This window comes from Biomphalaria glabrata, chromosome 4 (assembly GCF_947242115.1).
Source record: "Biomphalaria glabrata chromosome 4, xgBioGlab47.1, whole genome shotgun sequence".
NCBI classification, from domain to species: Eukaryota; Metazoa; Mollusca; class Gastropoda; family Planorbidae; genus Biomphalaria; species Biomphalaria glabrata.
In genome coordinates, this window is record NC_074714.1 from 14,501,892 (window position 1) to 14,525,240 (window position 23,349).

Sequence of the window (23,349 nt, forward strand, 5' to 3'; positions counted from 1 at the left end):
CTTCTTTCTCTCAATTGTTGGTTTTGATTCTGAAGATATTCGTGTCGCACTTTCATACATCAGTTTATCTTAGAATTGGACGACCTGCTAATCTCCAACCCTTGTGGCATTCTGTGAATATGTCACAGCCAAATAATCTTTATATACATATGCTTAAATGAAATGTTTGTTATTTCCAAAGTTTAGATAGAATTGTTAATTTTATGTATAATGTTTATGTAGAAAGTGTACGTTTTAAAATGTAGAAGATTTCAATTATGCACAGTTTATACAAAATTTAATCGATACAAATTTGCAATGAAGTGGCTGTTGATTCGTATGACGTGAACTTTGATCAGATGATAGAAGCCTCAACTTTGATCTTCGCAATCCCTTCTTGATTCACTCGAATTTAGATCTAGACGTAGTGATCGTCATTTTAGAAGGTAACATTGTTCGGTCAGAATACATAGTAAAAGAATAATGAACGATTCTTTACAGACGTTGCGATCAATGGGGGCAGATGACGGTTTTATGCCCAATGTTTAACGAATGTATCATGTAGTTATCATCTTAAAAAAACTCTATCTGACATATGCCGTTCCTTTGAACACATTGGGATGAGTGGTGAGGAGGGGGAAACTTCTGCGAGAGCTCTTCGTTGTCAGTTAAAGTCAATTGGCGCCTAAGCTGATCTGAAAACCAATCTGTAGGGGGCAAACTCCTTTCACCTCACCAAAAATAAATGATTCCCAATACAGGAATTGAGCCATGTCCATTGTAACTGTCGAATTAAAATATGTCAATCTATATTGTCCATAATAATCGCAAGAGCATTGCTATTTGTGTCGCGGTCATCGTATGTTCATGATGTAGTGCACACATCTTTGGTGATGGCCAATCTACCAACCATGAAGTCAGTAAAATGACCAATCCCCTTTACTTCCCCCAACCTATGTCAGTTTGGAGTATGCAAATCCCCGAATTCAAATTCCCAGTTTTCACCGGGATTTGAACCAGAAACCTTCCAACTGATTGGACAGTTAATAAATGTTGTTGTCCATATAGGCACATACGTACCAAAGTACTGGTAGACAATTAAACCGTCGTAGGCGTAACATGTTTTAACTCATAAAATTTCAAATAATTTGAATAATTTCCTTGTGAAAAAACACTAAATATAACTTTTTATATATTATAGACAAAAGAAACTTGTGATAAAATTAAATTAATGTATTAGACTTTCGTAATAATATTTCCTAACAAAATATAACTCACAACAATTAACACAACCATTCAGTCTCACTCTCTGCCGTCGTCTCCCTTAATTATGGCCCAGTGAAAATACCATCTGTCACGGATGAATCTGTGTATGTATGTATAATCTATTTTTACAATCTGCGCAAATGACCGAAAGTGTGTTTTGTTGTTCGAAGAGACCAGCTTGTGTGTGATATGCAGTAAAGCTGATTAAAGTTTATGTGTTTGATCTAGTGGTTTCATTAACTAGAACTGAACCAGGGACACCTAGACGTATCGAGACCTAAGGTAGATTCTATCGAGTTATAATTATAAATATAATAGGAAATTTGTGACACCATCTATGTTGCATCATCCAATATCTAACCTTTTCTCAACGTCACCATAGAAACAGAGACACACACACACTCCATAACAAGAGGTTTAAAGACTTTTTGAAAAGCTCTGTCTAAAAATTTAATCGTATAAATTAGTACACCTCAAACATTACCAGAACTTTCAAAATGAAGCTACGCCACTAGTGCTCAGTAAATGTATGTCATCATAATTATGTTTCACTCTTGTGATTCATTCAGATGGTTCAAGAAGCGATAGAGACTTACTATGAGATGAATACCGTCAGAGGATGTACAAAACTTGGAGAACCGAATTTCAGCTACTCCGCGAATCTCAATGATGGAAATTGTAAAGAAGTGTCCATCAATTTAATGTTTGGAGGTAAGTTAAGTTTTAATCTACTTACCTAAATATCAAAGACTTTTAAACAAAGATTCACTGCTGCAGAGTTGAACGACTGTCGAGCCTTAATATGCCTTTATATGCAAGCGTTTTTTTTAAAACATTTTAACTCTTTCTCTCCGTAATTATTTTTTTCATTCCGATTGCATTATTGGTTTCGCTCATTTCTATTTCATTATCCTGTTATGATTAAACTTCAGTAACTTTTTTGTTTGTTATCAGAAAATGTGATATTTGATATCGAATTATAGGAGAATGCTTGCTCTTTTTACACAAGACAAATTAAAGTTTATAAATCCAAAAACAAATTTAGTTAATTTGGGGGAGGGGGTTCAAATCTACGATGGCATCGTCAATTAGGAGAGAAAGAGTTGATTTAGCATTGTCCAAGATTTGTCTTCAACGCCCACTCTTAACAAAGTGTATGAACAAAGTAGGAAAACTTTTTTCCATTTTCATATTTATTTATTCGCTTATTTAAATTTCTTAGGTAATTTACCGAAGTAAAGATTTATAATCAGTAACAAGCTACTAACAAGTGATACTAATTTGTAGAATATCGTTATTGTGTATTATATAACAGCACACTAGCGCTAAGCGATCCAATACTCTGGGCCTTGAAATTACAAGAACATGGCTCGGATTTTGATTCCTTCTGTTCTATTTTATTATGGTCAAAATGATAGTTTATTAATTTGTGTTAGCATTTATATAAGACTGTTGTGGTAATGCTGAGGTGGACATATGCAGGCAAAAATAAATATCCATTTATTTGGACCAAGAAATTAAATATTATTTAATCTTGTAAAATCACGATTTCAAAGTAAATAAAACAGAAGAAATTGGAATCTTTTAAATGTACTTTGTTCCCTTGCTTATATATTCATATTTCTTAAAAGTTAAACTTTGTCGCATTTGTTCTTAAAGAAAAATAGGCCTAGTTCAAAGAACCAACATGGATCTAATCTCGACTCATTCTAGACCAATTGTCTTAGAAGGACTGAACACTGACTTTCAATCTTTGGGCAGTTTCGACCATTAGCGTGTTTCCACCTCACATGCATGTAAGACGTGGCAATAAGTTATTGGTCTCCGAAACCCACAGGTTGTGACGTCGCAGATCAGTGGTGAGGCCTTCTATAACGAATGGTCTAGGCTCTGTTGACTTTCTAAAAGTGACAGGTCAAAAAAATATTTGAAAGCCTATAACAATAAAACATGCATGTATTTTGATGCATTCACAATCTTTCTTTCTCGTTCTGAACTGACCAGGTGTTTACCAAATATGTACTCCTTTTGAAGAGAATCCGCCGTGTGATGTCTACTCTTCGCTAGTCAATCCTAAAACTGGAAGCTTATCTTGTCCAGAGTCTTACAAGCCAGTTAAAGTGCACACTTACTATTTTGAATTTAAAGGGTAAGTTTAATCCTATTCAACCATATTCTTCTACAGCCTACATGAATATTCATAATCAAAAATAACTCTATAGATAAAATATCTAGTGTATTTTAATAGCTTTTACATAGCGCAACTGTCATGCTTATAGCATTCTCAGAGCACTATGGTCCATTTACCATATTAAGGTACCAATGGGGGAAAGGGGTGTCTGGGAGAAGGTTTTCTGTGCTGCCTTTATGCTGCTAAGTAAGCACAACTCTGCTCAAGTCGGGTGTAAAACTACGAGTCCACTTAATCGGTAGCCAGGCTAAGACGTAATTAGCCTCTCGGCCACATATCCAATTGTTAAATAGAATTCGAAGAATTTTTTTACAGTGTAGCTGTTTTTTCGTTTGCAAATAAGCAAAATGGTTTATAATAATTCTAGTAATAATTACAATGGTATTAGTGGTATTAATAGTAATAATATTAATACAAAAAATGAAACATAACCTTGGTGATTTAGCGACTATGGAAGTTAACCAAAACAATTAACCCTGATGTCATGTCATCTGAGTTGAGACATATGTCCTTGAAACTCTAGGCCAGCAAAAGTGAAGAAGAGCTCCCTCTTAATGGACTGATTCAGTGTTCTGTCTAGAAGAGGACCTTACTAGTGTCTATTTTCACCTTGTCTTTTCGTTGATTCGGACACTCTGGACTCTTGCAATACACCGAGAATCTTCTTTTTTGCTCTATATATCTATCTATATCATTCAGGACTCGCCATTTTTGGAACGGTCCCTTTAGGAACAGCGCCTGAATTGTTGACATGGTCGTGTGAGCCCTTCTTAAGCCCTGTACATTGTAATAGAATAATCTCGCACCCCTTTGGCATTCCCAACGTGAGTCTTGTTTCACTTACCCGTTTAGCCTCATCGTTTGATCTTACGACCTTTTCCACCAGGGCGCCACTATGAGACAAGATAGCATGGCCGGTGTTGTGAGGGCATAGTGACAACTGACCTCACAGACGCCATCGAGGCCCAGGGGCGTAACTAGGGATTTGGGGGCCCGGGGGGATTGACCTCTTTGGGGGCCCCTTGCATTTTGACATTCGGCATATGACATGAGATAATGTACGTAAATATATATAAGCTCAAAATCAAATTGGTTCAGTATATATATATATCAGTAAACTTAACAAAAAAATAATCATGAAGACTCTTTTAACGAATATTGCCGTTGTTTATTAGTTAAATAATGCACAACTCTCAATTGATATCACTTCACGTCGTGCATTCTGTGCAGCAAAGACATCTATAACATCAACTACATCGATACTTTCTAGTATTTGTAACTTCACTGACATTAAAGCCATGATAAGCCTTTCTTGCGTCATTGTGCTCCTGAGATAGTTTTTGATGAACTTGAGCTTTGAGAATGATCTCTCACATGACGTAATGGAAGTGGCCTGAGTTAGCGGTATTCGGAGGAGGTTGCAAAGTTTGAGCACACGTAATTACCATATGAAGCCTTTTTACCTAAATATGTCTATTGGTGATTGTATTACTGGTTTGTTGATGAAAAGTGCTCGTGCATCAATGACATCATTGAAAAAGCGATTTTCCATTTATTTCATCATACAAACAGGAAAAGTAACATAGTTTGTCATAAGCGTGTCTTCATCTAACAGGAGTCTTGGTTCAAGAAGAAACCCAAAGGTATCCATTTTCTTTCCAGCCTTTGGAATGTGCCCTTCATCTCCATATGAAATCTGTCCAGCACTTCGGTCGCAATACGTTTGAATTGCAGTTCTATTGACAGTCCTACATTAGAACTCAACTTCCCATCAAGTCTTTTCTTTCTTCTGGTTGTTTTGATTACAAGGAATGCATAGCAATCACAACCTTCTTTTGCTTTTTCGATGGATTGGGTTTTTGTCAGTTTCTCATCATTTTGCAGAAAGCATGAAAGGGTAATAATTTCTTTAGCAGCTTCCCGTATATGCAGTCCAGACTTTTGTAGTTTCTTCTGAAATATATTAATTGGGCGCAGGAGCTTTGACCAGAATTAAAGATAGGCAAAAAATTCTTAATTTTCCACTGCATGAAGAAGATTCTGTGCTAATATTATATGATATTACGTCAATGTTGGTTGTTTATGTTTTGTGCAAAAGCAAAAGGATTCAGAGCATACAAATGTGGGAAAGATCCATATCTCGTTATGCTCGAGTATAGAAATACTCCGATAAGTGGACTGCCGTATTCACCATCACAACTGCTGACGAGTAGAAGACTCAGGGAATCATTCCAACTGATCCCAAACTATTGAAACCATCGGTAGCTGAAAATGCAGAGACATTACTCAACGAACGACAGATGAAAAGCAAAGTGAAATGCAATGCTAAAGCTAGACTACCTAAATATTATTCTGTCGGAGAGTTTGTCTAGGTCAAACATGGCAGAAAGCAGTTGTCATAAAAAAAACATTCAGCACCCAGATCTTACATCACAAAGACAAACGATGGAAAAACATACAGAAAAAATCATAGCTTTTTACATAAGAGTTTCGATGAAGACATCTCTGGGTACTATGATACCGATGAAGACAATGAACTGCAAACTGTTGGAACAAACGAAACAGACAGTTATAGGCCAATGTCTAGAGAACTTGTTGTGCCAGTCAAGACAACCAGAAGTGGACGAATTGTTAAAGTTCCTAGTAGACAGGGCCGGCCTTAGGCCTCTGCAGCCTATGAGGTCGCATTGGGCCCCGCGCTTTCATAGGCCCCGCGCTAATTCTATGTATTAAATTAAACCATTATAAAGTAAATAAATTAACAGGGTTTTCGCGACCTCCTGATTTTCCAGGGCCTCCAGGAAATCTCATGAAAAGGCAAAATATACGATAAAGTCCTGAACTTTTTTTGAATTTATTCAAATCTCATGAAGAATAGACCAAATTGACATTTAGGGGTGCCAATAAATAAAAAGTGGCATTGCGAGCTTTCATTTGATAAAAATGTATTGCAAAGACGAAAGTAGGCCTATTTTCTAATTCAAAAAAAAATAATTTTGACATTATGCTTATCCTTACCCAGACTTGGCCCCGCGCGATCCGTTTCGCATAGGGCCCCGCAAATGCTAGGGCCGGCCCTGCTAGAAGATATCACTCTTAAGAACTTTAAAAGGAAGGGTGTGATAATAACTTCAAAAGAAAGGATGTGCTAATATTATATGATATTACGTCATTGTTTGTTGTTTATGTTTTGTGCGAAAGCAAAAGGATTAGATGGAAATAAAAAGGGAGTTTCTATTGAATGGAGGAAAGATGAATAGAGGGGTAATAACTCGAGTGTGAAGTTTAATTCTGAAATTATAGACGCCAAACCCGAATAATGGACTATTTTAGCATTGTTAAGAATAACTTTTAGATGTTATACTCGATTCTGTAAATTTTGCTTCAAGGTTAATTAGTGTAGCCATAAAATACTCGCCATTTAGATCTTTTAAAGGTAACAAGATACCTGGAATTCGCTGTATATCATGAAGTTTTATTCGTGGCAACAATGTTTAAAATGTAAAGTTAAATTTAAAAAAAACTTTGATTTCAACAAAGTCAACGTACTGATAAACCTAGAACTAGGTTTAGTCTTTGTGATAAATTTAATCCATAAATGTTGAAAAAAAAAAAAAGACATCTGTTGACACTATTTGTCAATCAAATATATTAATTTATGTATTTACAAATTTATTTCGGACACCCATTTGGGCCCCCCCCCCCCCAGGTTGGGGCCCGGGGGGATTTTAAAATTCTCCCCCCCATCCCCCCCCCCCCCTTAGTTACGCCACTGTCGAGGCCCTAAATACTGCTGCTCTTTTAACTAACGAATGTCAATTACTCATACACTCAAGACAAAAATAAATAGAACAACCCGTCTTAGTTTGTCTCTTTCAATATTGACGACTTCATTGTCGCACTCAGGTTCTTTTATTTTCACCATGTTGGCATTTGTAAATTTTCATGCTTAGGAATTATATATATATATATATATATAAGACAATCAGACACAAACACTTTATTGTTCCCCTGGCGATCAAATCATTAAATAAGAACAATCTGATATACACTTTGTCACATGTAAATTATGAGTGAGTCTGGTGTGAATGTACACTTTGCACTTTGGTTTCTTATAGTTAAAATGTTTTTCGTTTGGTGTAATGCACAAATTGTAAGACAAATTTCCATACGGACAATAAAGATTATTATATATATATATATATATTAGGGGTGCACCGGATAGTACTTTTTGATATTCGGCCGGAGCCGAATATTGCCGAATAGTAAAACATGATATTTGGCCGAAGCCGGAGACGAATACCTACATGTCTTGTAAATAGTTTGTGTTGCTGAACATTTTACGAAACTGTTAAATAACATACCTATATTGGTTGGTGTTTATTTAATATACCTTATTGTTTAAAACTCTGTTACTGATTGATTTATTAAAGCTTAACAGTATTTATAAACAGAAATGAATCTGTATAGCACGAGTGTGTCTGTGTGTATGTACGAGGCCATTACACCATAAAGGATGTGTGTGGGAGGGTCAATGTAAAATATGTTAGTATATATTTAACTAGTTACTAATGTAAATCTCTAATAAGTAAAGTGCAATCTGGCTTGTATAGTGGTAGGATGTATGTGTTCAAGAATTTCAGACCAACAGCTGGTCATCAGACTTGTAATTTAAAGTCCAAAGACCGCTTCTGGTTCTGGCTTCAAGGGCTTAATACTGATAGCTGTTAGTTAATAGTTGGAATCTGAAGCGTAGTAGGTCATATATTAATTAATCCATTTGCGGCAAACGATATTTTATTAACAGCGGGAACATCAATTATACCTATTTATAGCTTGAACCTTAGATGTTGCGAAGCATAGATTTAATTGTAGTCTGTAGGCCTATTATTGATATCTATGTTTAGATGCACTGTTATATAGATCTAAGAGCATTAGGAAAACCAACTATAGAAGAAAAAACCCATCCCCCCCTCCTTACCAAAAAAACCCAACATAAATAGACTTTGTGTTCGACTGATTGTAACAACCTGGTCAAATAAAAGTAGTGAGCCTCCACATGCAGTTCCAGTGTAGTGTGCATAGATGATTGTGTTGACCTTCACGCGTTTTTTTTCCTTGGGCATACGCTATAGTGTAATATAATAAACAATAACAATATTCTACAAATTAGTATCCATTATATCCGTACACTAGTTACAGAGGTCAAGTGTTTCTTAACATTCCAGCATATTTTTTCTTTTTTTGCTAGATCTAATTGTGGTGCTTTAGATCAATTTATTTTCTGCAATGTTAATCTTCACTGTAAGGTTTTCCTTTATATATTAAGTCAATAGAATCAAACAATGAAATTAGCTTTCTTTCTAAAGGTTTTCATACAAGGGAAAAAATACACACACGCACACTTTTGTTTTATTATATTATTATTATTGTGCAACGAACTTGTGTTCAGCGCCCTAAATGATATTTTTCTCCAAGTAAACAAATTTAGTGTCATCATCTAGTAACCTCTAGGCAGTGTCAATATTTCTCAACAATCTGCATTAATCCATTCTGGCTTAAGAATGGTCAATGTCTATCAATACATTGTCATGGATTAAACAAATAAGAAGTTGGAGGTGTGTCATGTATCAGTTGTAGAACCCCTGTAATATGTGGTGACTAGTAGTCACTGAACTATTCCGTGCTAACTGCACGAGAAATTTTGCCTGGTCAAGTAACTGACCACGAGGTGGACACCTCAGAAAACCATGGACTTTGGTAGATAGAGGAGCGTTATTATCTCCTTAGGTATATTGTATGAGCACTGAGTAATTATTATGTAGTATGCTGTTCTTTTCATTGGATTATATTTTGTGAGGGCTTATGATGCCAATATCTTTTGTGAATTATTATGTGTAATAAAATGTATGTCTGCTACCAGTGTGTTTATCAATAATTCTAAATGTTGTCGTTGGAGACTTTAGTATACTAGTGTTATTACGCACTTGCAAATCGAGTGCGTGTAAGAAAGTATTTAGTTAAGAAGAACATTATAGTAGTACCAGAAGAACATTATAGTAGTACCAGAAGAACATTATAGTAGTACCAGAAGAACATTATAGTAGTACCAGAAGAACATTATAGTAGTACCAGAAGAACATTATAGTAGTACCAGAAGAACATTATAGTAGTACCAGAAGAACATTATAGTAGTACCAGAAGAACATTATAGTAGTACCAGAAGAACATTATAGTAGTACCAGAAGAACATTATAGTAGTACCAGAAGAACATTATAGTAGTACCAGAAGAACATTATAGTAGTACCAGAAGAACATTATAGTAGTACCAGAAGAACATTATAGTAGTACCAGAAGAACATTACAGTAGTACCAGAAGAACATTATAGTAGTACCAGAAGAACATTACAGTAGTACCAGAAGAACATTATAGTAGTACCAGAAGAACATTACAGTAGTACCAGAAGAACATTATAGTAGTACCAGAAGAACATTACAGTAGTACCAGAAGAACATTATAGTAGTACCAGAAGAACATTACAGTAGTACCAGAAGAACATTACAGTAGTACCAGAAGAACATTATAGTAGTACCAGAAGAACATTACAGTAGTACCAGAAGAACATTATAGTAGTACCAGAAGAACATTATAGTAGTACCAGAAGAACATTACAGTAGTACCAGAAGAACATTACAGTAGTACCAGAAGAACATTATAGTAGTACCAGAAGAACATTATAGTAGTACCAGAAGAACATTATAGTAGTACCAGAAGAACATTATAGTAGTACCAGAAGAACATTACAGTAGTACCAGAAGAACATTATAGTAGTACCAGAAGAACATTATAGTAGTACCAGAAGAACATTACAGTAGTACCAGAAGAACATTATAGTAGTACCAGAAGAACATTACAGTAGTACCAGAAGAACATTATAGTAGTACCAGAAGAACATTATAGTAGTACCAGAAGAACATTATAGTAGTACCAGAAGAACATTATAGTAGTACCAGAAGAACATTATAGTAGTACCAGAAGAACATTATAGTAGTACCAGAAGAACATTATAGTAGTACCAGAAGAACATTATAGTAGTACCAGAAGAACATTATAGTAGTACCAGAAGAACATTATAGTAGTACCAGAAGAACATTATAGTAGTACCAGAAGAACATTATAGTAGTACCAGAAGAACATTATAGTAGTACCAGAAGAACATTATAGTAGTACCAGAAGAACATTATAGTAGTACCAGAAGAACATTATAGTAGTACCAGAAGAACATTATAGTAGTACCAGAAGAACATTATAGTAGTACCAGAAGAACATTATAGTAGTACCAGAAGAACATTATAGTAGTACCAGAAGAACATTATAGTAGTACCAGAAGAACATTATAGTAGTACCAGAAGAACATTATAGTAGTACCAGAAGAACATTATAGTAGTACCAGAAGAACATTATAGTAGTACCAGAAGAACATTACAGTAGTACCAGAAGAACATTATAGTAGTACCAGAAGAACATTACAGTAGTACCAGAAGAACATTATAGTAGTACCAGAAGAACATTATAGTAGTACCAGAAGAACATTATAGTAGTACCAGAAGAACATTATAGTAGTACCAGAAGAACATTATAGTAGTACCAGAAGAACATTACAGTAGTACCAGAAGAACATTATAGTAGTACCAGAAGAACATTACAGTAGTACCAGAAGAACATTATAGTAGTACCAGAAGAACATTATAGTAGTACCAGAAGAACATTATAGTAGTACCAGAAGAACATTATAGTAGTACCAGAAGAACATTATAGTAGTACCAGAAGAACATTATAGTAGTACCAGAAGAACATTATAGTAGTACCAGAAGAACATTATAGTAGTACCAGAAGAACATTATAGTAGTACCAGAAGAACATTATAGTAGTACCAGAAGAACATTATAGTAGTACCAGAAGAACATTATAGTAGTACCAGAAGAACATTATAGTAGTACCAGAAGAACATTATAGTAGTACCAGAAGAACATTATAGTAGTACCAGAAGAACATTATAGTAGTACCAGAAGAACATTATAGTAGTACCAGAAGAACATTATAGTAGTACCAGAAGAACATTATAGTAGTACCAGAAGAACATTACAGTAGTACCAGAAGAACATTATAGTAGTACCAGAAGAACATTATAGTAGTACCAGAAGAACATTATAGTAGTACCAGAAGAACATTATAGTAGTACCAGAAGAACATTATAGTAGTACCAGAAGAACATTATAGTAGTACCAGAAGAACATTATAATAGTACCAGAAGAACATTATAGTAGTACCAGAAGAACATTACAGTAGTACCAGAAGAACATTATAGTAGTACCAGAAGAACATTATAGTAGTACCAGAAGAACATTATAGTAGTACCAGAAGAACATTATAGTAGTACCAGAAGAACATTATAGTAGTACCAGAAGAACATTATAGTAGTACCAGAAGAACATTATAGTAGTACCAGAAGAACATTACAGTAGTACCAGAAGAACATTATAGTAGTACCAGAAGAACATTATAGTAGTACCAGAAGAACATTATAGTAGTACCAGAAGAACATTATAGTAGTACCAGAAGAACATTATAGTAGTACCAGAAGAACATTATAGTAGTACCAGAAGAACATTACAGTAGTACCAGAAGAACATTATAGTAGTACCAGAAGAACATTATAGTAGTACCAGAAGAACATTATAGTAGTACCAGAAGAACATTATAGTAGTACCAGAAGAACATTATAGTAGTACCAGAAGAACATTATAGTAGTACCAGAAGAACATTATAGTAGTACCAGAAGAACATTATAGTAGTACCAGAAGAACATTATAGTAGTACCAGAAGAACATTATAGTAGTACCAGAAGAACATTATAGTAGTACCAGAAGAACATTATAGTAGTACCAGAAGAACATTATAGTAGTACCAGAAGAACATTACAGTAGTACCAGAAGAACATTATAGTAGTACCAGAAGAACATTATAGTAGTACCAGAAGAACATTATAGTAGTACCAGAAGAACATTATAGTAGTACCAGAAGAACATTATAGTAGTACCAGAAGAACATTATAGTAGTACCAGAAGAACATTATAGTAGTACCAGAAGAACATTACAGTAGTACCAGAAGAACATTACAGTAGTACCAGAAGAACATTATAGTAGTACCAGAAGAACATTATAGTAGTACCAGAAGAACATTACAGTAGTACCAGAAGAACATTATAGTAGTACCAGAAGAACATTATAGTAGTACCAGAAGAACATTATAGTAGTACCAGAAGAACATTATAGTAGTACCAGAAGAACATTATAGTAGTACCAGAAGAACATTATAGTAGTACCAGAAGAACATTATAGTAGTACCAGAAGAACATTATAGTAGTACCAGAAGAACATTATAGTAGTACCAGAAGAACATTATAGTAGTACCAGAAGAACATTACAGTAGTACCAGAAGAACATTATAGTAGTACCAGAAGAACATTATAGTAGTACCAGAAGAACATTATAGTAGTACCAGAAGAACATTATAGTAGTACCAGAAGAACATTACAGTAGTACCAGAAGAACATTATAGTAGTACCAGAAGAACATTATAGTAGTACCAGAAGAACATTATAGTAGTACCAGAAGAACATTATAGTAGTACCAGAAGAACATTATAGTAGTACCAGAAGAACATTATAGTAGTACCAGAAGAACATTACAGTAGTACCAGAAGAACATTACAGTAGTACCAGAAGAACATTATAGTAGTACCAGAAGAACATTATAGTAGTACCAGAAGAACATTACAGTAGTACCAGAAGAACATTATAGTAGTACCAGAAGAACATTATAGTAGTACCAGAAGAACATTATAGTAGTACCAGAAGAACATTATAGTAGTACCAGAAGAACATTATAGTAGTACCAGAAGAACATTACAGTAGTACCAGAAGAACATTATAGTAGTACCAGAAGAACATTACAGTAGTACCAGAAGAACATTACAGTAGTACCAGAAGAACATTATAGTAGTACCAGAAGAACATTACAGTAGTACCAGAAGAACATTACAGTAGTACCAGAAGAACATTACAGTAGTACCAGAAGAACATTATAGTAGTACCAGAAGAACATTATAGTAGTACCAGAAGAACATTATAGTAGTACCAGAAGAACATTATAGTAGTACCAGAAGAACATTACAGTAGTACCAGAAGAACATTATAGTAGTACCAGAAGAACATTATAGTAGTACCAGAAGAACATTATAGTAGTACCAGAAGAACATTACAGTAGTACCAGAAGAACATTATAGTAGTACCAGAAGAACATTATAGTAGTACCAGAAGAACATTACAGTAGTACCAGAAGAACATTATAGTAGTACCAGAAGAACATTATAGTAGTACCAGAAGAACATTATAGTAGTACCAGAAGAACATTATAGTAGTACCAGAAGAACATTATAGTAGTACCAGAAGAACATTATAGTAGTACCAGAAGAACATTACAGTAGTACCAGAAGAACATTATAGTAGTACCAGAAGAACATTACAGTAGTACCAGAAGAACATTATAGTAGTACCAGAAGAACATTATAGTAGTACCAGAAGAACATTATAGTAGTACCAGAAGAACATTATAGTAGTACCAGAAGAACATTATAGTAGTACCAGAAGAACATTATAGTAGTACCAGAAGAACATTATAGTAGTACCAGAAGAACATTATAGTAGTACCAGAAGAACATTATAGTAGTACCAGAAGAACATTACAGTAGTACCAGAAGAACATTATAGTAGTACCAGAAGAACATTATAGTAGTACCAGAAGAACATTATAGTAGTACCAGAAGAACATTATAGTAGTACCAGAAGAGGTACCTACAATACAGTACGACATTCGCGTCATCACGCCTACAACAAGAACCAGGCCGTGACAAGGTATTGAGTCTGTTGAGCCCTATAAAGGTATGGCTTGTAGTCCAGCCCCCTAATAAAAATTCCAAAGTAAACAAACTCAATTCCATCATAAGATGTGACCTCTAGACAGTGTCAGCACGTTGACATCTGGATTAATGTGGTCTGTTGTTTATCTGTGAACTCAATATTATGGACTAAACAAACAAAACGAGGTGGGGTGTGTGCTCATCTCTACCTATATAGCCGCTCATCTATACAGATTATCAGCGTGACGTAGTTAAGGAATATTACATGTTTACTAGACCACTCAAAGGTAAAGACAAGCTTTTAAAATGTGCCAGACATCGCTGCTACGTATGTAATGCGAATTTATAATGTAAATATATTTTTCTATTTAAATTAACACGCCTTGTCTTTGTACTAAAAGATATTTGGTGCAAAGTCATAGTTTATAGTTTTAAAAACAAATTCTTTTATTTGAAAAAAAAAAAGTTAATGTATTTCAGAACTGACATTATTGAATCATGTCCACTTTATGAATATTGGTATATTTTTATTGACGTGGAGATTTAGTTTGACGACATTCGACGATTTCCTTCATTGAGTATTAAACTTCTTGTTCGACATCGTTTATCAGCGTCTACTACCATCATATTGTTTGCTTTTTCCTTGTGTTGTTTCGCCTAACGCCTAACAATACTAATAGAAATATAAGGTACTACGCTGTAGTTTTTACTATCCGGTAGTGATATTCGATCGGAATCGAATATTGCCGAGTAGTGAAAAATGCCGAATATTCGGCAGAAGCCGGAGTCGTAGCGACTATCCGGTGCACCCCTAACATATATATATATATATAGCTGTTTCTGCCGCATACAACTTAGTTGACACATCGTTGACATCCAATAATATATAGTGATATGTATATATATATATATCACTACTGCTATAAGAGAGAGACATAGAGAGAGAGAGCGAGAGAAAGAGAGCGAGAGAAAGATATATTATTGGATGTCAACAATGTGTCAACTTTGTTGTATGCGGCAGAAACAGCTAAACTTTCACATCATTATTTATCTAGAACACTAAAACACTCTTGATCTTAAGAGGAAGCAGCATTTATTGGAGAACCAAATCTTAGTTACTCAGAAAATTAGATAAGACTCAATGGCTCGTTGGAACTTTCGAATATAACATATGTACACCTTAATGAGTCTTCTCAGTACAAAGCATGCTCTGTCTGTCTGTCTCCAAAACCCATTCTCGGACTTGCTGAAAATTTGCACAATTATTTCTTTTACCTGGCAACACAAGAATCAATTAAAAAAATTAACCAAGTAGTTAATTAACTATTGGTAATAAATTATTTTGTTTGGTATCTCAAACAAGGAAAAGAATTCGTACTTGACTGAAGTGGTGGTATAAGCTGAATTAGCTCCCCCTGTAGTGTAGGCGTGTAAGTGAACATAAAAAATGAAATAGAAACAATGGTTAACGCATTGACATGAGTAGCCTTAGAAGGATTTAGCCTACAAGATCGAATTCATGTCGTTCCTTTTAAAAAAAAATACGTTTAAAACGAGATCACCCATATACCCTGTTCTATTTCTCCCTACCTCTTCCCAACTGGTCCAGATAAGTGATAAGATCATAGCGTATTGATAAAGCTGAAAGCATGACATTGTGCGAAACCAAAACTTTTGGTAAAAAATATTTTTAATTGCACAGATTTATTATTGTTAGTCTTAGATCTATAAAAATTCAATTAAGTAACCGATTCAAACTAATTGATACACTTAATATAAGTTTTTTTTTAAAGTATTTATTTGTATATTGTTTGTTTTTCCCTTAAGAGATGAAGAATTAATCGACAGTTATTGGTGTGCTCCTGTAGGACCAGTCCAGCATAATTCGGGCTACTTATTCGGAGGGCTCTATGGCGACAGTGTTATAAACGTCATAACAGGGGCAACGGTAACAAAAATCTTTTAAAGTACACACTATTCGTTAATGTTATCTTTTTTTTTTTATTAAGAAATTATTTATTTTTCCTAACAGCCGTAATGTGTACAGGTAAAGACAGAGTTTGGTCTTGGCAATGCCAGAGCACTTGGACAGTTATGTCGTACATTTTTCGGTCAGGGTCTCAACAATTTTTCCTTTGGCCGATCCAGTACTTTTTTTTATAATTCTTTTTTTCAGGCTACAGACTCATCATCGGGTCAAAAACCTGGGTATTTGTGGACACGGTTTTTGAAAACGGTACCATGAATTTGTTTATTCGATTGTCGCCCCTAGTGTTTGTTTACTTTGTTAGACTATGTACTGACCATATTTTGTGTCTTGATCTTTTCTATGTGTTTAATTGTTTGTCATTCAGTGTAATAAACCTTTAGACGTAACTTGGTTTTTTCTTATGTTAAAGTACGACAAACAGTTTCCTCTATTTCCCTAAAAAAATATGACAATTGATGTATATCTTTGGGAAAAGAATTACTTCTAGTTTTGATCGCTGTAATTTTCAAAGTAAAATAAAAAATAAATTTAATTTTGGTTAGAGGTCTACACAATCTATTTATAGCAGGGGCGTAACTAGGGATTTGGGGGCCCGGGGGATTGACCTCTTTGGGAGCACCTTGCATTTTGACATTCGGCAAATGACATGAGATAATGTACGCAAAAATATATAAGCCCAAAATCAAATTGGTTCAGTATATCAGTAAACTTAACAAAAAATAATCATTAAGACTCTTTTAATGAATAATACCTTTGTTTATTAGTTAAATAATGCACAAGTGACAAATCTCAATTGATATCGCTTCACGTCGTGCATTATGTGCAGCAAAGACATCTATAACATCAACTACATCGATACTTTCTAGTATTTGTGACTTCACTAACATTAAAGCCATGATAAGCCTTTCTTGCGTCATTCTTAATTTTCCACTGCATGAAGAAGAGTCTGTCCTAATATTATATGATATTACGTTATTGTTGGTTGTTTATATTTTGTGCGAAAGCAAAAGTATTCAAAGCATACAAAAGTGGGAAAGATCCGTTACTCGTTATGCTCGAGTATAGAAATACTCCGATAAGTGGACTGCCGTATTCACCATCACAACTGCTGACGAGTAGAAGACTCAGGGAATCATTCCAACTGATCCCAAACTATTGAAACCATCGGTAGCTGAAAATGCAGAGGCATTACTCAACGAACGACAGATGAAAAGCAAAGTGAAATACGATGCAAAAGCAAGACTACCTAAAGATTATTCTGTCGGAGAGTTCGTCTAGGTCAAACATGGCAGAAAGCAGTTGTCATAAACAAACATTCAGCACCCAGATCTTACATCATAAAGACAAACGATGGAAAAACATACAGAAGAAATCAACGCTTTTTGAATAAGAGTTTCGATGAAAACATCTTTGGGTACTATGATACTGATGAAGACAACGAACAGCAAACTGTTGGAACAAACGAAACAGACAGTTATAGACCAACCTCTAGAGAACTTGTTGTGCCAGTCAAGACAACAAGAAGTGGACGAATTGTTAAAGTTCCTAGTAGATATCATTCTTAAGAACTTTAAAAGGAAGGATGTGATAATAACTTCAAAAGGAAGGATGTGTTAATATTATATGATATTACTCATTGTTTGTTGTTTATGTTTTATGCGAAAGCAAAAGGGATTAGATGGAAATAAAAAGAGAGTTTCCATTGGATTGAGGAAAGGTGAATATAGGGGAAATAACTCGAGTGTGAAGTTTAATTCTGAAATTATAGACGCCAAACCCGAATAATGGACTATTCTAGCATTATAAGGAATAACTTTTGGATCTGTTATACTCGATTCTGCAAATTTTGCTTCAAGGTTAATTAGTGTAGCCATAAAATATTCGCCATTTAGATCTATTATTAGTAAAGGTAACAAGATACCTGGAATTCGCTGTATATCATGCAGTTTTATTTGTGGAAACAAAGTTTAAAATGTTGAACTAACTGGGCCATCAGAGATATATCGGTAGTAGACACGCAACAAAACAAACAATGGAGAAACACAAAAACATTTAAGAATAAATGGACATTTATTACATAAAATATACAAGGAAGAATAAAATGGGGAGGCGTAGTTTGAACCCGGGACTATCGGATTATCTCCTTGATCAAAGAGAGACTTCAAGAATGAAGTATGTCCGGAAGTGCGGGATGGGTAGGTTTGCCCAGGAGGTGTCGAAAGTGAACGTCAGACACCTGGCGCCAATGACCAACGCCCGTACTAGGACTGTTTATCTTTCCCCAAGTCAAGGGGACATAAGCGGAAATTCATTGTCATGTTGTCGCCAATGTGGTGGATTGCCTAGCGAGAAGAGGGAAAGGTGGGGTTTGGTGATGAAATCGGGCCTAAGAGAATGAAATAATTGAGATAAAATAAATAAATAACAATTAATGCTGTGATAAAATTTAGTGACTCTGTCAGCAAGCTTTTGGGCTGTGACAAATAGTTCAATAAATAAACAGACATTCTGTAACATTTTGCACACTGTCTACTAAGTTTAAATCTATATACTTATAATTAGAAATGTATATCATCTGAGTAGATTTATACATAAGCTTAACTAAGATTTTTTTTAAAAACAGAATTGCCCAGCTGGATTTTATCCTCAATCTATTTTCTTCGATATGTTCATTTGTATAAGTGATGACTTTGAACAACATTCTGGATCATCTATTCCCTTTGGTGGATTTTTCACGTGTAACATTGGTAAGAATCCACTATCAACTTAAATGAATTACACGTTCGCTTATATATATATATATATATATATATATATATATATATATATATATATATATATATATATATATATATATATTTTTAGAGTGTTCTTACAAAATGTATTGTTAAAATAAAAATTGTTTGAATATTTAAGTTGTAAATAGTATGTGAAATTAATCATAGTATAATTTTGCAGGTAATCCATTAGCGATGGACGCTTACCAGACCAACAATCTTCAGGCTTCCAATGGTAACTCCTTAAAGTCATTCCTTGTTCGAAGCGGCGAAGAAGGTTATCCGAAAAAGTGTCCAGACGGATTTAGTCAGCACCTAGTGGCTATCAAAGAGGTGCAATAACAGAGATTAAGTGTACTTATGAAAATATGTGTCCATAGAAAGGCGAATCTTAGTACCGACTAATGGAAGACGAATATACATTTATAATGGCGATACGAAAAAAACAATATTTGAAAAGAAATCTGGTGAATTAAATTTGGCAAAATAATGATTAGTTTGACTCAGAGCATCTACTATCAATCTTATATACGGTAACAGCAGCAACATCCTGCAAATGACTGTTTTACTCTTTTACGAAAAAGAAACACAAGTTATGCGTTAGAAGGAAGAAAATAAAGGAGTGTAGGAAACATAGGAAGAAAGAAAGAAAGAAAGAGCGAGGGAGAAAGTTGAGAAAGAAAGAAAAATAGAGAGAAAGAGAGAGAGAAAAATAGAATATGGAATAAAACAATAAAATAATGTTAATCTGTAGATACATTTTTAATTGTGATGATTCTAAAATTCAGCATAACAACTTTATTATCATCCATATTATGAGTGTTTTCTGAAAACATGTTCCATTCCTACAGGGGTGTGCTATTCACTATTGTGTACGAACTGGTTCCTTGAACTCACCCAATATAACCACTGTCAAAAGACCACCGTTTATGCGAGTTCCAAAGACTTTTAATATGCAAAATATAACTTTCTATAAAAGAAAGGTAAGGTGAATAACTTCAACTTAATCAGCTTACATTGTATTGTTAGTTTTTCATTACATTGTATTGTTAGTTTTTCATTACATTGTATTGTTAGTTTTTATTACATTGTATTGTTAGTTTTTTAATACATTGTATTGTTAGTTTTTCATTACATTGTATTGTTAGTTTTTCATTACATTGTATTGTCAGTCTTCCAATTTCAAAGTCCTTTGTTATTAACATTGTAACAAAATATGTTCTTCCATTACAAAGTCATTCATTCACAAACATTTCACTTGAATGTATGGGACATGGGGGAAAACTGAGGCATAGCAATAATAAATCATCCCCCCCCCCCTCCTATGGTAATAATTCTATTTCTTTGCTTTAACACTCACTATGACATGTACTTTTTAATTCGCGGAGGATCCCTGGGCTTTATGCTAATGACAAAATCAAATTCTGCACAGTTTATAACATTCTTCCTTATTTCTATAGGGCAACTTCGTAATGTTTCTAGGGGTGTGTTGAATGACTTGTGAAGCGCCTGGCTACTGACCCAAATACCAATACGAGAGAAGACTGAGAATTTGACTTTCAGGATTTATTAGTACGCGTCTGTATCCACACAACTCTTATCTCTACCTGACATTAGAAGGGGAAAGTAAAAGCTGTTGGTTCTTGTGCTGGCCACACGGCACCCTCGTTAACCGTAGACCTTAGAAACAAATGAGCTTTACATCATCAGCCCCAAGGATAGGAAGATTTGAAAGGGCTACTTTACCAAACTGTTTAAAATGTCTTTAACAAGTATTTCAGTATCCCACTAAGTCAAATATTTGACTAGCGCTGCCCTTCATACTTTGCATGAAGGCTTGAATCATCACAAGTATATCAACTTAAAACATGGACATATTGGACAATATACGTTTTTCTGTTAATAATTTGTTTAAATCTTAGTCTTCGATTTAATTGTTTTTCATTAGTACTTTTTAAACATAATATTAGAAACCTTTTTTCCCGTATTTACTTACTTACTTAATCTTTATATACATGTTTATGACCAATACAAAAGATAAGTGTTCAATTATTTTGCAGATCGTAGAAAATGAAAAGTCAATGGAACATCTAACTAAAGCTGAAAATCGATCCATGCAGTACTCAGAGCTTCCATCATCCGCTATAGCAGGTAAATACAAAAATACATCAGTTATACTTTATTTTGTGACTCAATGTCATTGACATTTTTAAAAAAGAATAATTTTAAAGTTCCAAATTTATTTATTTTTTGCTCCTACAATGTTTAGCAATAAGGGCATTATAATATGGTCCGGATTTTTTAAAATGTCAAGTTAAAACTAAAACACTAGTAAAAAAAAAGTTGACTTTGATTACATTGAAAGCTAATAAAATAATTTCAATAAACATCAGAAATATTTTTTTTTGTTAAGCATTGTTTATCTTTTGATAATTTCCCAATCAAGTGATTAAATAGCTAATGTAACTGTTTGTTGTGATCATGTGTCTAGGAATAGTTCTTGGAGTACTCCTTGGCTGTGCATGCATAGCCGTTTTCATTTTTGTTGTCAAAAAACGACTGTCTCGGAGAACAACTCTGTATAGAAGAATTTCAGAGGAGAGTCCTGTCCTTCATGGAGCAGATGTGTCAACATAAAGTTCTGTTCATAATGAAAGTGTCATCATAAAGAGAATTCTGTACAGTATGGATCAGATAGTCGTCATATAGAGAATTCTGTACAGCATTAATAAAATATATCATTAGGAAGAGAGTGATCTACTGAATGGGTAAATTCTTACCCAAAAGCTGGTAGATATCTACCGCATTAATCAAAATAAATGTAATAAAGTTGCAATTTCTGTGTGTAGATATTCTTGTATGCCTATACACAAAATATAATAAGTATACAATAATTAGCAAATATCCAATACGTTGCATATGAATGTTTATGTGCTTGGTAACTAGAATAAAATGTTTTAATAAAGTCACGTGTTCTTCGTTTACTTCTTTTATTCAGGATTTATACAACGACTAAAGAATTCTACTTAAAATAAAGCCTTTTGAATGACTTTCTGAATTTTTAAAAGTAAAACACAATTAATAACTCGATTTCAAGCGTATGTCTGGGGTCGTTGGGCGACACCAAGGGTGGTGGGGATGAAATCGTTGAATGTTCTGTCGGTTGGTGTAGAGGCCAGCTTTATCATATAGTCTAGTGGCATGATGCCTAAAAGACTGCACCTGGATACGTCTTCTGCATCTCCAACCATCGACTAGTTTTCTAGCTAATTAAGTAGAAGATTGGAATATGCTGATTAAATTGATTTAAATGACTGAAGTTATTAGTTAATTTGTTATTAAGATTAACCGAATAGATAAACTTTTCTTTAATACCAATTTCTGATAACAAACTTTTGTTATACATTTTTTAAAATTTATATATATTTTTTTTTATTCCAATAGGAAGTATTTATTTCAAAATGTTATTGAAACTTAATCTTTATGGACATACGTACAAACCCTCAGGTATCTAGCCTTCCCACCCAGGGCCGGTCCTAGCGATTGCGGGGCTCTATGCGAAACTAATTGCGCGGGGCCTAGTCTGGGTGGGAATAAGGATAATAAGTGAAAATTAAGATTTTGTATTAGAAAATAAATTCGGCTTTGCATTTGATTCATTCTTTTCTAAGTACAAAATTGCGATCAAGTTAATTTTACTTTACCAATCTTGCAACCAATAAAAGTAAATACGTATTGGAACTTCCGGTTAAGGGGAAAATTCACCCGATTATCGCATTTTATTACACGAAAGCTGGACAATGCCTTTTTTTTTTATCGCGCGTAGGAATGGCGTTTCCAATAATGAATGACACATACAAATGGTAATTTTGTATATTTTTCATGAGATTTTTATGAGTTTTCAGGAAATTTTAATAAGTGCAGGTTATTTCCATGAATTTTTCGTATATATTTTGCAATTAATAAGTACACATAAAATTAGCGCGGGGCCTATGAAAGCGCGGGGCCCACTGCGACAGCATAGGTTGCAGTGGCCTAAGACCGGCCCTGTTCCCACCCCGTAAACACAAACATAGGCTTGGCTGGTCACACTTGAAAGATTACCTCTGATGGTTTTCGATGTTTTCTTTAGTTCTTACAAAAGCTCCTTTCAGTTGTCTCCC

General features: G+C 34.3%; 2 protein-coding genes across 2 annotated transcripts in view; both read left to right on the top strand.

Moving 5' to 3' along the window:
* The window catches only part of LOC106054140 (macrophage-expressed gene 1 protein-like), a 165,197-nt gene that overhangs the window by 20,732 nt on the left and 121,116 nt on the right, over positions 1–23,349 (top strand). The gene's annotated exons all lie outside the window — the stretch shown is intronic.
* Positions 193–22,151, top strand: LOC106063117 (macrophage-expressed gene 1 protein-like). Its single transcript, XM_056025949.1, has 10 exons — positions 193–425; positions 1,815–1,956; positions 3,250–3,394; positions 16,247–16,367; positions 16,596–16,655; positions 19,033–19,156; positions 19,368–19,519; positions 20,038–20,169; positions 21,247–21,337; positions 21,678–22,151. The coding sequence occupies exons 2-10, from the start codon at positions 1,815–1,817 to the stop codon at positions 21,821–21,823; spliced, it is 1,113 nt and encodes a 370-aa protein (XP_055881924.1). The 5' UTR covers positions 193–425; the 3' UTR covers positions 21,824–22,151.